Source organism: Corvus brachyrhynchos, unplaced genomic scaffold, assembly GCF_000691975.1.
Source record: "Corvus brachyrhynchos isolate BGI_N302 unplaced genomic scaffold, ASM69197v1 scaffold5, whole genome shotgun sequence".
Taxonomy (NCBI): Eukaryota; Metazoa; Chordata; class Aves; order Passeriformes; family Corvidae; genus Corvus; species Corvus brachyrhynchos.
Genome location: NW_008238321.1, coordinates 4,069,339 through 4,081,390, shown reverse-complemented (window position 1 = coordinate 4,081,390; position 12,052 = coordinate 4,069,339). Strand labels below are relative to the sequence as shown.

The following is a 12,052-nucleotide window of genomic DNA, read 5'->3' as shown; positions in this document are numbered from 1 at the left end:
GTAAAAACCCACATTCCCAGCTTATTTTTGTAACTTTTTACTACATACAGTAATGTCCAGCCACATACTACAGTTAAATATCCTTCCCATGACTGTGTTATATGACTGGTATGTATGAGACTGTGAAAATGTTCTCTCATTTTCCACATTCTACAGAAAGTGAGATTGAAAACGTTCAACTAAGCAAAGCCAGGTGGAGAATAAAAGCAAAATAATCTCCTTTCTCTCTGAATCCAACATTACCTCTGCTCAAGCTGCTGCCATGGGGCTGCAGTCCCCAGGTAGCCCTGTCCAGCTGCAGGTACAGCCACTTCACTGCTGCAAGGCAATGCTGCAGAGGTGATTTTAGAGTCTCAGCAGTTCCACAAATCAGGCTTGAAGGAGCCTCCTTGATAAACTATTGTGACTAAAATGTAATTAAACTGACTCTTCAGCACAGCATTTCATACCTCTCACCATATTTAAATACCTGTAATACCCTCTAGGGAACACTACTGTATGTGAATACATACATAAAACATGATAGGAGGCATTAAGGATACTCACTGTGTTCCTCCCTCCTCAGGTGCCAAAGCTGCACCAGGCTCCAGTTCCAGATAACCAATGGCATGGACTGTAATGTGTTCAACTAAATACTTAAAAACCCAACAGGTATGACTTAATTACATGAAGACTTTATTTTCAACAAATTAGATACACTTGCAAAAAAAGAGGTGGATTGCAGCACATAAACAAATTTATGAATTTGTTTTTAAAGACTTGTTGCAGTGAAGAAAACATACTTTTTGGGGTTTTCAATATTCTGTATATTACAGTAAGGCACTCTACATTGCATTTGGAAATCAAAGCTCTCCCCTTGTCTAGGAATCAATGAAGTGACTTCTGATTACAGTATTCTGTACAGAATATTCTGCCCATGCAATTATTCCAACTTCCATAGCTAGAGCCAGGATATATGTTAACTGAATGGTAGTGAAATTTCAAAACTAAAATAGTTGTTTCACCTTTAGTTTGTCAGTGACATTTATATCAGCCTCATTTACAGACTTTTCATTATATAAAACTATATAATGGAAACTATAAAACTATATAACATTATATAAAACTTTATAACAGATAAAACAGAAACCCAAGCTGTGACTGCAAACCAGAATGTGTCTGCTCTCCTATTGCTCCTGGCTCTGAAGAGCTAAGAAAATAAAGTGTGGGGAATGGGATAAAATATGACACCAAGGGAACAGGATATGATCCAAAAGTTGCTAAAAGTCAGCAGGAGTCTGCTGATTTCAAATGTTTTGAGATTTTTTTCTGTAAAAATGTGCCCCATTCATATTGTCCAGAAGGTAACAGAAATTACTAAATTTATTGATTTTGAAATACCTTCTCCAGTTAAAGGGTTATGCAGACACCAGTTTCTCTGTAATAAGAAAGTATTATCTAGGAGCAAAGTGAAAATTCTCAGAACTGCACTTTTCAATGACACATTACCATATTAGCTCTGCTCTTCTCCCATAGGACCTTCCTCATAGGTCTCATTTTCAAAAAGAAAAACATGTCAACAACTTCCTTGTTATTTAGGATGATAACAAACTGGGAGCTGTTCTGGGACACTGCAGTCAGAAATCTGTAGTTCTGCTTGGGGAAACCTTATGAAACTGTTTATATTTATCTAATATGGAAAAACATCTTTTGACACAGCCTACTTTTGCTTAGCAAGCATATCCAGCAGCTCCTTCTCTATGCCGTGGCTACCCAGTTCAGTTAAGCTGTAGTATCTGTGCACCACCTTCTCCTCTGTCACAACCACCACTCGAAGCCCGTGTGTATCCTGTCCCAGCTGACATCCTATAGCTGATGACACCACCATTTCCAGGCCTTTGTAGGATCCTCCAGCATTCCTATGGTAATGTCCAGAAAATACAGCTCTAATGCCTGTTTAAAAAAAAAAAGACAGAGTATGTATTTAGTTAGCACCTTACAGGTCCCACATTTACCCTCATTCTTTAATGGCTCTTCAAGGATAAAATTACAACTAAACCATTCACACAAACTTGCATTTTAAACAAATAATTAGTAAAGAGTAGCAAATAATTCTAATACTAATAACTAACCAAACTTTATTGTGCTCCACCAGCTGTGTTTAGGGTTACTGGACTCTGAGTTCTTTATGCCCACTAAAAGGTGTGTTTGCTGTCTCCCCACTCCTTTGCCCAGAAAGAAGGGACAGTCCAGAGGTAGCTGATTAAAATTAGATACCTGCCTAGAGAATGATGGTACTGAAACACAGGTTGGAAGACAAAGAGAGTAGAGTTGTATTTGTCAATTAGCATGAAGAAAATTTACTAAGGAGAGCTTAAACTGTACACCAAGGCCAGTGACCTTAAAAAAATAGAAAGGGCAAGACAAACAAAGAAAAGACGTACACGAGAAGGTAAGTTGTAATCATTTCACAAGACATTGAGGGTATCACAGAGGGAACAGAGCCAGGTACATCAAAGAAATCTAATAAAGCAAAAGAAGTTGTGAGTTTTGAAGAGGGAAAGAAGGAGGAGCAGCCAGGAAAGGAAAGGTTCACACCTGCAAGAGTCAGGCTTGGAATGACATGAATTAACATTTATCTGGTATGGTGACAAACAAGGCAGGTTGACTCTGATTCCTTCTATTTTTAATGACTTAAGGCTGTTCTGTTTCATTTTCTTAAAAAAAATAGATTAATTATATTTTGGACTTTATTGGAGTAAAAAAATATGGAATTTTTACAGAAATTTTGATACAATTTGAAATTAAATTAATTGTGTCATCCTCACCTCCAAACCAGTAATTTCCACTTTGTTTCTCCTGTCTTGCAAAAGCATAAACAAACAAATGCTGTATTTGTTTGCATAAACAATACAAAAGCTGTATTTGTTACTCTAAGTGGCCTTTTTGATTGTCTTTACAAGTCAAATTCTTGCTGCCAAATAGATTACTTTCCCCTCCCCATATTTTATAAATTTTAATAAAATGTTTCTATTACTACAAAATAATGAAATCTTGAGTCTGAGTAAAAAAAAAGAGTAATTTTGTTGTTTAGTACTTTCTTTCCTGTCAAAGTTTGCAAAGCTCCTCACAAGAGACTTGGGAATGCAGCTTCCTCTCCAAGAGAGACTGTTCTGCCCTAGACAAAGCTTTTCATTCCCAGCTTATTCCAGCCTCCTTTGCCATTTTGCCTTTCCATGCTCTGCCCATAGGTACATCTGAGCACCACAGTGAACAGCATTCAGAGTTTGGTAAAAAAAATATTAATCAGTTTTCTTGCTAATTTAAGCTAGTACATGTTTTATTTTGAATGAAAATGTGGAGTTAGTATAAATAGCTAATTTTACAAACAGGTTTTGGGATTATGTTTTGGCATGCTTAGTCTAAGGTCCTTGGACCTTTGGTCCAGACTCCTACAGCTTCCTGAAGCTGCATCTAATACTACTTTATACTGTTGTGAAAGAGAAAAATTACTGGACCAGACAGCTAAAAATACTGGAAATTTTGTCGGCACTACAACCTTAAATGACGTTTAAAAAATAAAAAGCTAGCAACAACTGATTTTGCCTTCAGACTGCAGAATTTCTGGAAGATAGCAGAGACAATTCAAAGCCAGAGAGCTGTAATGAGGAACATGCTATAACTTCACATGGAAACCCTTATTTCTCTAGCCAGAAAAAACTTTCCACATTTTCTCCTGCAGTAGACTTAGACCTCTTTCACAGAGATAAAATGAAAAGGGAAGTAGGTGAACCCATCTTAAGACAGCTGGCTAACATCAATCCTTTGCTCTTGTGCGAGTGATCTGAAGACTGATATAAAATATATAAACTTGGTTCAAAGTATAGTTAAAAATTAAGCAGCTTCGAAAGCAAAATATAAATTATTCTGCTGTGTCTCTGGTAAGAGCTATATGGGCTTTCATATTTCAGATCCAAGCCCTTCTCAAACAGCAAATGAGTCAAGGTAGAAAACAGAGAACGAAGCCACCTTGTCACCGAGCAGTGATACATGGGCCTTGTCAGCTCCAGCCTGTCTGTTCCCCTGTTTTAGTGTATCAGGGCTGATTACCCTGCTGCTGGAACCATCCTCTGGCTGCAGCATGAGGTACACTTGTGAGTAAGGCAGCAGGGCAACTTTGGGAGCTTGCTGTGACTCAGCTGTACAAACCCAGCAAAACCAGTGAAGTGTTTTTACATCTTGGGAGAAAGCCAGTTAGAGTCCCTCAAAAGGCAATGGTGGAATATAAAAGTCAGCTGCTACTGTAACAAGGTAACAAGGCCTTTTCAGTATATTCAGTATTCTTCAGGTAAGCAGAACTACTTTAGTCTATGAAAAAGTTAAGAACAAGTAAGAATCATAAACCCATAGTGAGGTCCAAACCCATGTGACACACTTTTAGTACCAGAAATAAGTATTTTAGAAAGGAATTAAGTTCTCTCTTTTTACTGGAAGCATCTGTGTCCTAAAGTAGCATCTTCCCACCATCCAGAGAATTTAACATTTGGGTTTCAAAGAGGAAAAGAACCCAAGACTTTGTGTCATCATATATGTAAACCAAACTCTAAGTGTGATTAGAAGGACAGAGGATACAAAAGTCATAAAGGAACTGTAGTTATGCTAAAGAAAAAAAAATTCCACTTGTCTAATAATTCAAGGGAAAATTTTGAGAAACCCATCCTAGACAGAGACAGACACAAGTAAAACATTTTGTTTTCAAGACTTCAGTTTTCAGATACCCCTTAGTGCCAGTATAAACTCTTCTTATTGCTGGGTTACAGTATGTTACATCTTGAAGAAGGAAACAAACAGGTCACTGCTGTGTATGGACAGGAGGCTCACTGATGGTGTTTTTCTGCAAGAGCACATTTGTGTTCACTCAACTGTACTGCACCCACTTTGTTTGGCTTAGCACAAGGAGGAAAGCTGAACCAGTCACTGCAATAATACTAAGATGACAAGCAGGCAATTTACTTTGCTCTTGCTTTTGATCTTTAACATAAAAAGAATCTTAGAGATGTATGCACTCAAATTTAATTTACTAATGTCAGATGTTTTTCTGAAGTAATAATGTCAAGTTGCTAGCAACAGACACCCCTCACCTCCTTGTTTTTCCCCCTAACTCTGTGAGGAAAGAACAGTACCCCGGCAGACCTCAATTTTATAGCCCACTTTAATGCACCCCCAGGTCAGTTAAATGCATCCAGCTATACATGAAAACATACAGTCCCTTCCCACTACAACAAAAGAAAAAAAGTGATTTGTTTTTAATCGCTGGTTTTGTTAAACAGCAGCTGGAAAAAGCATTAATATAAAAGCTGTATGAAATACTGAAAAACTACTGTGTAAATAAATGTCCAAAGAACAGCACCTTCACAAGCATTCATTATTTCATTTTTTATGAAATACACAGTTATTTGAACTGAAATGTGACTGGAGGTTTACAGTATCCATTTACTAAAAAAAAGCTGGATCCATTACTGCAAGACCCTATTCATACCTAATGGATTATTCATTAAAGAAAAAAGGGATTAAAATCAGAATAAAGTAAAAAGCTGTGCAGACAGTTACTCTAAAACAAAAGCAAAACAATCCACACATCCTTGTCTCCGTGATCATCACCATCATCTAATGTCAGACTGCATAACAACACAACACAGATTACAGAGTATCTGCTAAGGAAGGAAGGTCTAACCTGCCAAATTAATTTTTGATCAGAAAAGGGCAGGCACCACCCAGTGCTGGGTACCAGGTCCTGTTCTGTCTGTGCTAAAACTGTACTTGGATCATGAAAACACCTAAATTCACTGAGCTTCATGCCTGCTACCAAATACGAGTTTTATGAATCAGTCAATATGCAAAAAAAATCAGGGTCTTTGTAAAAAATGGTTTAGATACAGGAATTGCTTTTGATTTTAGTAAACAAAAGCTGTTCTGCTATGCAATTTACCATCATTTTCTTATCAAACACAAAATGTCCTTTTTAGTTCTGATCTGAAAAAGCTGAATCTGAAAGACAAAATGTTTTCCTTTTCCAAAGACCTGATCATAACTCTTTTTCCCTTTAGAAAAATGCATCCCTACTAAAGAATGAAATACCTATTTTGGTAGAAGTTCTTTGACCCTAGAGCAGCCTACTTAGCAAAAATAATTCATGATGTAACAACCAACCCAAACAAGCATTGTTCAAGAGTCATCTGATGAGATGTAATACTTGCATATGCTGATATGCCTTAGACTTTTCATCAGTTCAACCATGAAAGAAGTTAATAAACACTTCGGTTTGATGCTAATTCACACACTGCATTATGGCTCTTGGGGCTGTAAGGCCACACAGTGGCTGTGGCAAGGCAAGAGGGGAGTTCTGGGGAAGGGAATTACCAGCTCAAGCAGTTCAGCATGCTGCCTCTGATGCTACCTGTTTCATAAGCAGAATCTTTAAAGCACAACTCAATTTTGAGAAAATTTCAAACAAAGTTCGTATTTTAATTTGGATACTTTTTCCCAAGTCAAAAACACAGTATGAACACTTGACTCATAGTTTCTGTTGCGGACATTTTTCAACAGGAAATTCAAAAGCACCTCTGAAGACTTTCCTCCCCGCTCTCCTTTCCAGTGTCTGCTTTCTAAAGCCAGCTCATCAAATAAGTAGTGGAGCTTCAGCAAGTTCTTGTTGATTTGCATCTTCCTCACTTTAACAGCTTTGGGAATTTGGACAATTTCTTCCAGCATTTCCCATCTTCTCTTTTTCTGCTGGTTCTCTCTCCAAGCTTTGTAACCCACACCAGCACATCGTATTAAAGGTGTTTTTCTTACAGAAAAGATGCAATGGGTACTGTTCAACTTCCTCACTGGCCTAACAGGAAAAGGTATCACAAGTGTCTGAGACCTGCTCTGGATGCTGCACAGAAAAGGCTGATACAGAAAGGGACCAGGAGGCTCTAGGGGATCCAAGCAAGCTCAGAAGCAGCTGCCTATGTACAACCATCATATCCTCACAGGCTGCAGCAGCTCTGATTTTAAAGAGATTATTCTCTGTAACTGTGGCCATCTTACAGCACTTCTGAGCTCCAAGCAATCCAAAGCAGAGAAATGTTCTGAAAGAAACCAAGTCCTAAATTAAATATTCACCACCTTTTTCAACCCTGGAGATACTGAAGAAAATGAGAAGAAAACTTTAGCTATCCCAGTGCTGTTAGCACACTGTTGACTTTATTTCTGACAAGAATCAGGTGAGAAAATACTTCATTACACAAAAAGAAACTACAACTGAGTATCGTGCAGGAGGCAGTTTGTCTGTCAGCAGAAAATGGCGAGGAATTTTACAGAATTTTAAAAGTGCAGCAGATTCCTTCTACAAATTACCATTTATCACTCAGAAAAACCCTTCCGTGGCACCAGAGGAAAGGGTCAGCATGATTTTGATACAATTGCACTGTAAGAGAACAAAGGCATTTAGCTGTGTCTCATGGATGATTCACCTGGGGGCAACAACATCCCTGTCTTACCATATTGTGCAAGCGTAGTCCTGTAATTCCCAGACTCCTTTCCCTTACTTGGGACTCTACTGCTGTCTTCTGTAGTGTAGAAAAATGTAAGGACATGGAAGACTGGGCATGGTCTCAACTCCATTTGGGCAGGAAAGAAAGGGGACTCTGGTCTGCCTTCACTGTGTGGCCCAACAACAAATCTTTTCTACTCGATGTTTTGACCAGCCTTTCTATTTCAGTAGTTAAATCATGTTCAAGTCTCAATTTAAACATGAAATGCTAGACAAATCATCTTTTTGATTTATTAAACAAACAGGTATATTCTGTAACCATGCAACAGTTAAGATTTTGTGAAATAGGTAACATCTCTTTTTGTAAGTTCTTGAAAAATTTACTGTTTTCTAGTTTAATTCAAGAAATACAGACTGAGCCCCAGTCTCCAGGGAAAACTGAGTTGCAATGGCACAGACAGGATGGAAAATAATGCACCCATGTTTACCCTGAAATATAAAAAAAATAACAAAGAAACATGCACCTGGAAAACAATTTTTTCTCACATAATCAGATAATATTGGGTTGTAGTTCACACTTGAACTGGTTTAAATTCCAGGGATGTCTGACTCCAGTGTCTGTAATTACACTCACTTCTATGGCTTGATTCCAAACCCCCCTGAGTTCAGAAGAAGCTGTTTTCCAACTCTAGTTCCAAATGTACAAACCCCATTTTTGAGGCAGGTTTGCTGTGTCCAAAATGTGACTGGCCTTAGCTGGAAATCAAACTGCTCAACCCAGCACTATGGACAGAGTAAAAATATAGGAAAAAAATTACCAATATAAAAATAAACCAAGAAAAGCAAGCAGATTTTCCAAATTAGGAGGAGAATGCCTGGAATAATCAGCATAGGCAATCAGTGGCATGCTTTATTTAGACTGAGCCTTCAATTAAATAAATGCTTTTCTCAGCAAAAGCAAATGAGACTGTAAAAGAAGGAGAAGGCTAAATTAGTGCAATATGAATGACATAATAAATATGTAATGGGTACAGTACAGACCTTGCCTCTCTTCCCATGCTCTCAGTAGAGAATTTTGATGAAAAAAAAGTGGTTCTGACTGAACAATGAAATTTATCACATGGTTCAGATTATCACCTTTTAAGTGCTGATTAGTAAACTGAAGACATGAATCAATGTTCACTGCATTTCATGTACAGATTAATGGCTCTCCACCCAGACTGCAGGTGAAGTTCAAAGCAAACTAAAGAAGGCATTTCTTCACAGAGCTGTGAAACATGAAATTCCCTCCTGCAGACCATTGTGAAAGCTGGCAGTTTTCACAAATCAACTGAACAAATCTAGAGAGGAACCACTAAATTGCATTATGTTGATAACATTAGTATGACACAATAGGTCCTTGAAAGAAAAATTGTTGGAGGTGGGAAGAGGCCTGGAAAGAAATACCATTATGCACTTTTCTATCCTGTGCCCTTCACAAGGGTTTGGGGAGTAGGAGCAGCAGGAGACTGGGCTACTGGGACCCTCATTCTGGTCCTATTACTCTGCTTTTCTGTTAGCTGTCCAAATTTAATGATAAAATTAGATTTTAAACATAATTATGTTTATCCCAAACTCCCTGATTCACCAGACAAACCTCTTGCTTGGTCAAGGACTGAAGAAAGAGGACAGACTGGAAAAAGCTGATCCTAGATACATTTGTCCCCAAAAATTAAGAGAGCTAGAGAGGAGCAGCAGTAGAGCCAAAGTGGAAGTAAACAGGTGGAGAAGCAGTTCTGTAAAGACATGGAATTGTATTGGAGGATCTGAATGTTATCAACACTCTTGTACCCTTTCATACTTTTCAAAGACAGAACCAAACAGCCAGGCACAGGGAGATGCTACCATGAGATGTGTGTGTATACCTCCGCACAGGTAAGAGTACACAGGTGTTTTGTAAAAGGCAGTGTTTCTGGCAAATACAACCATTTGAGTCATATTGGTAAATTGATCTTGAACATTTTCCCTGGAGTATCAGGCACAAACTGGCTTCTCTTTCTTCCTTTCACTTGCAGAGTACAGCTCTGTCTGAAGTGCTGAACAATGTGGTCGGTTCAAGAGCAGTACCTGTTCTCACAACAATTCTGCACTCCAAAATTATATTCTTTCAGCTTCCCTACAAGAGCCACATTAACCATAGGCATTTTTTACTGCACATTTTGTCTCCCCCTGGGCACGTGGTGTACCTCATCTTTCCAAGACTCCAGTGCTACACAACGAATGACAATATTTAGAAGTCTTTGAAAACAAAATCTCTTCAGTGGAATGGAATTGATTTTATCTCATTGCATTTCAGAGTGCTTGCATTGCCTCATCTGCCAAGCAGGTGTTACAGCAGCAAAGATGTGAAAGCACCAGTCACAGCACTGTTAGCAGAACTGCTTGGTGCTCAGGCAGTTCTCAGATCTTGTTATCCAAAAAAAAACCCCAATAATTTCCCACCAACAGAGCTCCAGTAGAAGGAAATAGTCCCACTGTTAAGCATTGGGGATCAGCACCCTCCCTTTCATAAGCTCTTTGGTCAGCCCTCAGTAACATACAGAATTATTTTGTGTAGCCCTTTTGAAGCTCTCTGTTACCCTTTCTCCTCAGAAGAGCTGTATGAATAAAATAGAACAGAGTAATTACATTGCACAGTTCTTTAAGCATCTCAATAAAAATATCCCATGCAGTCCTGTTTCCAAACATTATCCTGCAAACGTGCAGGAAACCTCTGCCTTAAATTTGCTTTGTGCACTAAAAAATCAGGAGTTTAATGCAGCCGGTGGTCAGTGGGTCTGTGTAAGTGGGAGACAAGATATTATTTTGCACAGTGTATTTATGTCGAAGCTTCTTTCTATAGGACAATACTAAATAGAGCTATATACAAAAGGATTTTAGTGTCACTTGGGTTTCCTGTATAATCAGAGAAACAACAGGCACAGCCAGAGGGTGATTCCAGATCACCTAATTAGAGCACTGATCTAAATAAGCCTTTAGAGGTGCTGTCTCTAGAAGGTCACTCTGTCTTTGAGGTTCATTTTTGTGAATGTCTCTTGTGACCTTTCAGTGGAATTTACTTCCTGGTTTTGTTACTTTTTTCCATTTGAAAGCGATGCTTTCTCAGAGAGCTGACACAAACCCCAAACAGTCCTGGATTGCTGTGTGCTCTAAGGATCAAGAAGAAGCTTTAGCCCAGTGGATAAAACTGATTTCAAAAATTTATCCAAGAAGAAATATTACTTAATGTCCTTACAGATTATACGTATTTTGTACTTGCTGCTGAACTTCTGGAAAAAAAATTTTTAAAGATCTATGTATAAGTGTATCTCCATGCAAGATTTACACTACCATACCTAGGGAACTGTTCTTACACAGAATGTATCAGATGTTGTCACTCTACCTGTGCCATAAGTAAATAATTGCAACCTTGAAAGAGGTTGATCTAAATCACTGAAGTTGAGAGTATTTAAATTATCTTAAATACTGACACATAAGCGCTGAGATTACTCACTCAATGTATGGGCTTTGCCAAAATCAAGGTCTCAATGGCAGGAAGATGAAAATATTACTCCCCTGTCAACTCTGATTACACAACAAAGAAAATAATGAAACATAGCATATGTTGTCTGGTAAATTTTAGAAACAACAGCTTTCAACACTCCATGCTTTAATTTTGTGCTCAAATATATCTCAGCTGTGGATGTTCTGAAAGCTGCTTCTTCCTTTAACACTACTCTCCTGTCACAACATTTCTAAGAGGAGAATGTAGATATCACACTCTTTTAATGAGTAAAGGTGTTAGAAGTTATAGCACCTCCAGTCACAAATATAATGAAAAAATACACCATTTAATGAAGTTAGGTTGTTATTTTTGCCCCATGTACATATTAAGTACTTTTAACCACACCTGAAAAATTGCTTTGAAGACACTTAGATGAATTTAAAACTTTTTAATTAAAAGAAGCTGAAGACTGAAGGGAATTTCCTTCTGTATATTTCTATCTCTGGTCTAGTTATTTTCTCTAAGATGCAACATCTCTCAGCTACATAAACCACCTATACTCTTCATCTAACTCTGAAACAAGGTCTTTTTTAACTCTGTTGGTGAAAAAACAGCTATTAATTGAGGTTTTATTCAATAGAGCTCTTAAACAAGTTCACACATTTACTTAAATGCTTTATCTCATTTGTGCCATTAAGAAATGTTTATTACTATATTGTATTAAGTAATGTAAGTAATGTTCAGTGTGTCAGTGATGGTTCTCAGGACAAAAAGTCTTTAAAAGATTGTTTATAGCTCACCAAAAATATCCATACTTTTCAGGTCATAGAAAAAAAAAAATTAACAGCCTAAGAAAATTTTACTGGAATGAGATATGTAGAAAAAAGTAGGTCTTCTATTACATAAACTGCCTAATTTGAAAACTAATTTGCTGCTTATGTTTATCAAAGACACATGACTTGCAGACAAGATTTTTGGCCAGACCATTACTACTTCTTTATTTTCCCTAC

General features: G+C 37.8%; 1 protein-coding gene across 1 annotated transcript in view; it reads right to left on the bottom strand.

Moving 5' to 3' along the window:
* Window positions 1–652: 652 nt before the first annotated feature.
* Window positions 653–12,052, bottom strand: part of CPPED1 (calcineurin like phosphoesterase domain containing 1) — a 39,034-nt gene continuing 27,634 nt past the window's right edge. Inside the window, exon 4 of the mRNA XM_017734256.1 lies at window positions 653–1,932. Within this exon, the coding sequence (XP_017589745.1) occupies window positions 1,700–1,932 (233 nt within the window). The 3' untranslated portion in view covers window positions 653–1,699. The remainder of the gene's footprint in view (window positions 1,933–12,052) is intronic.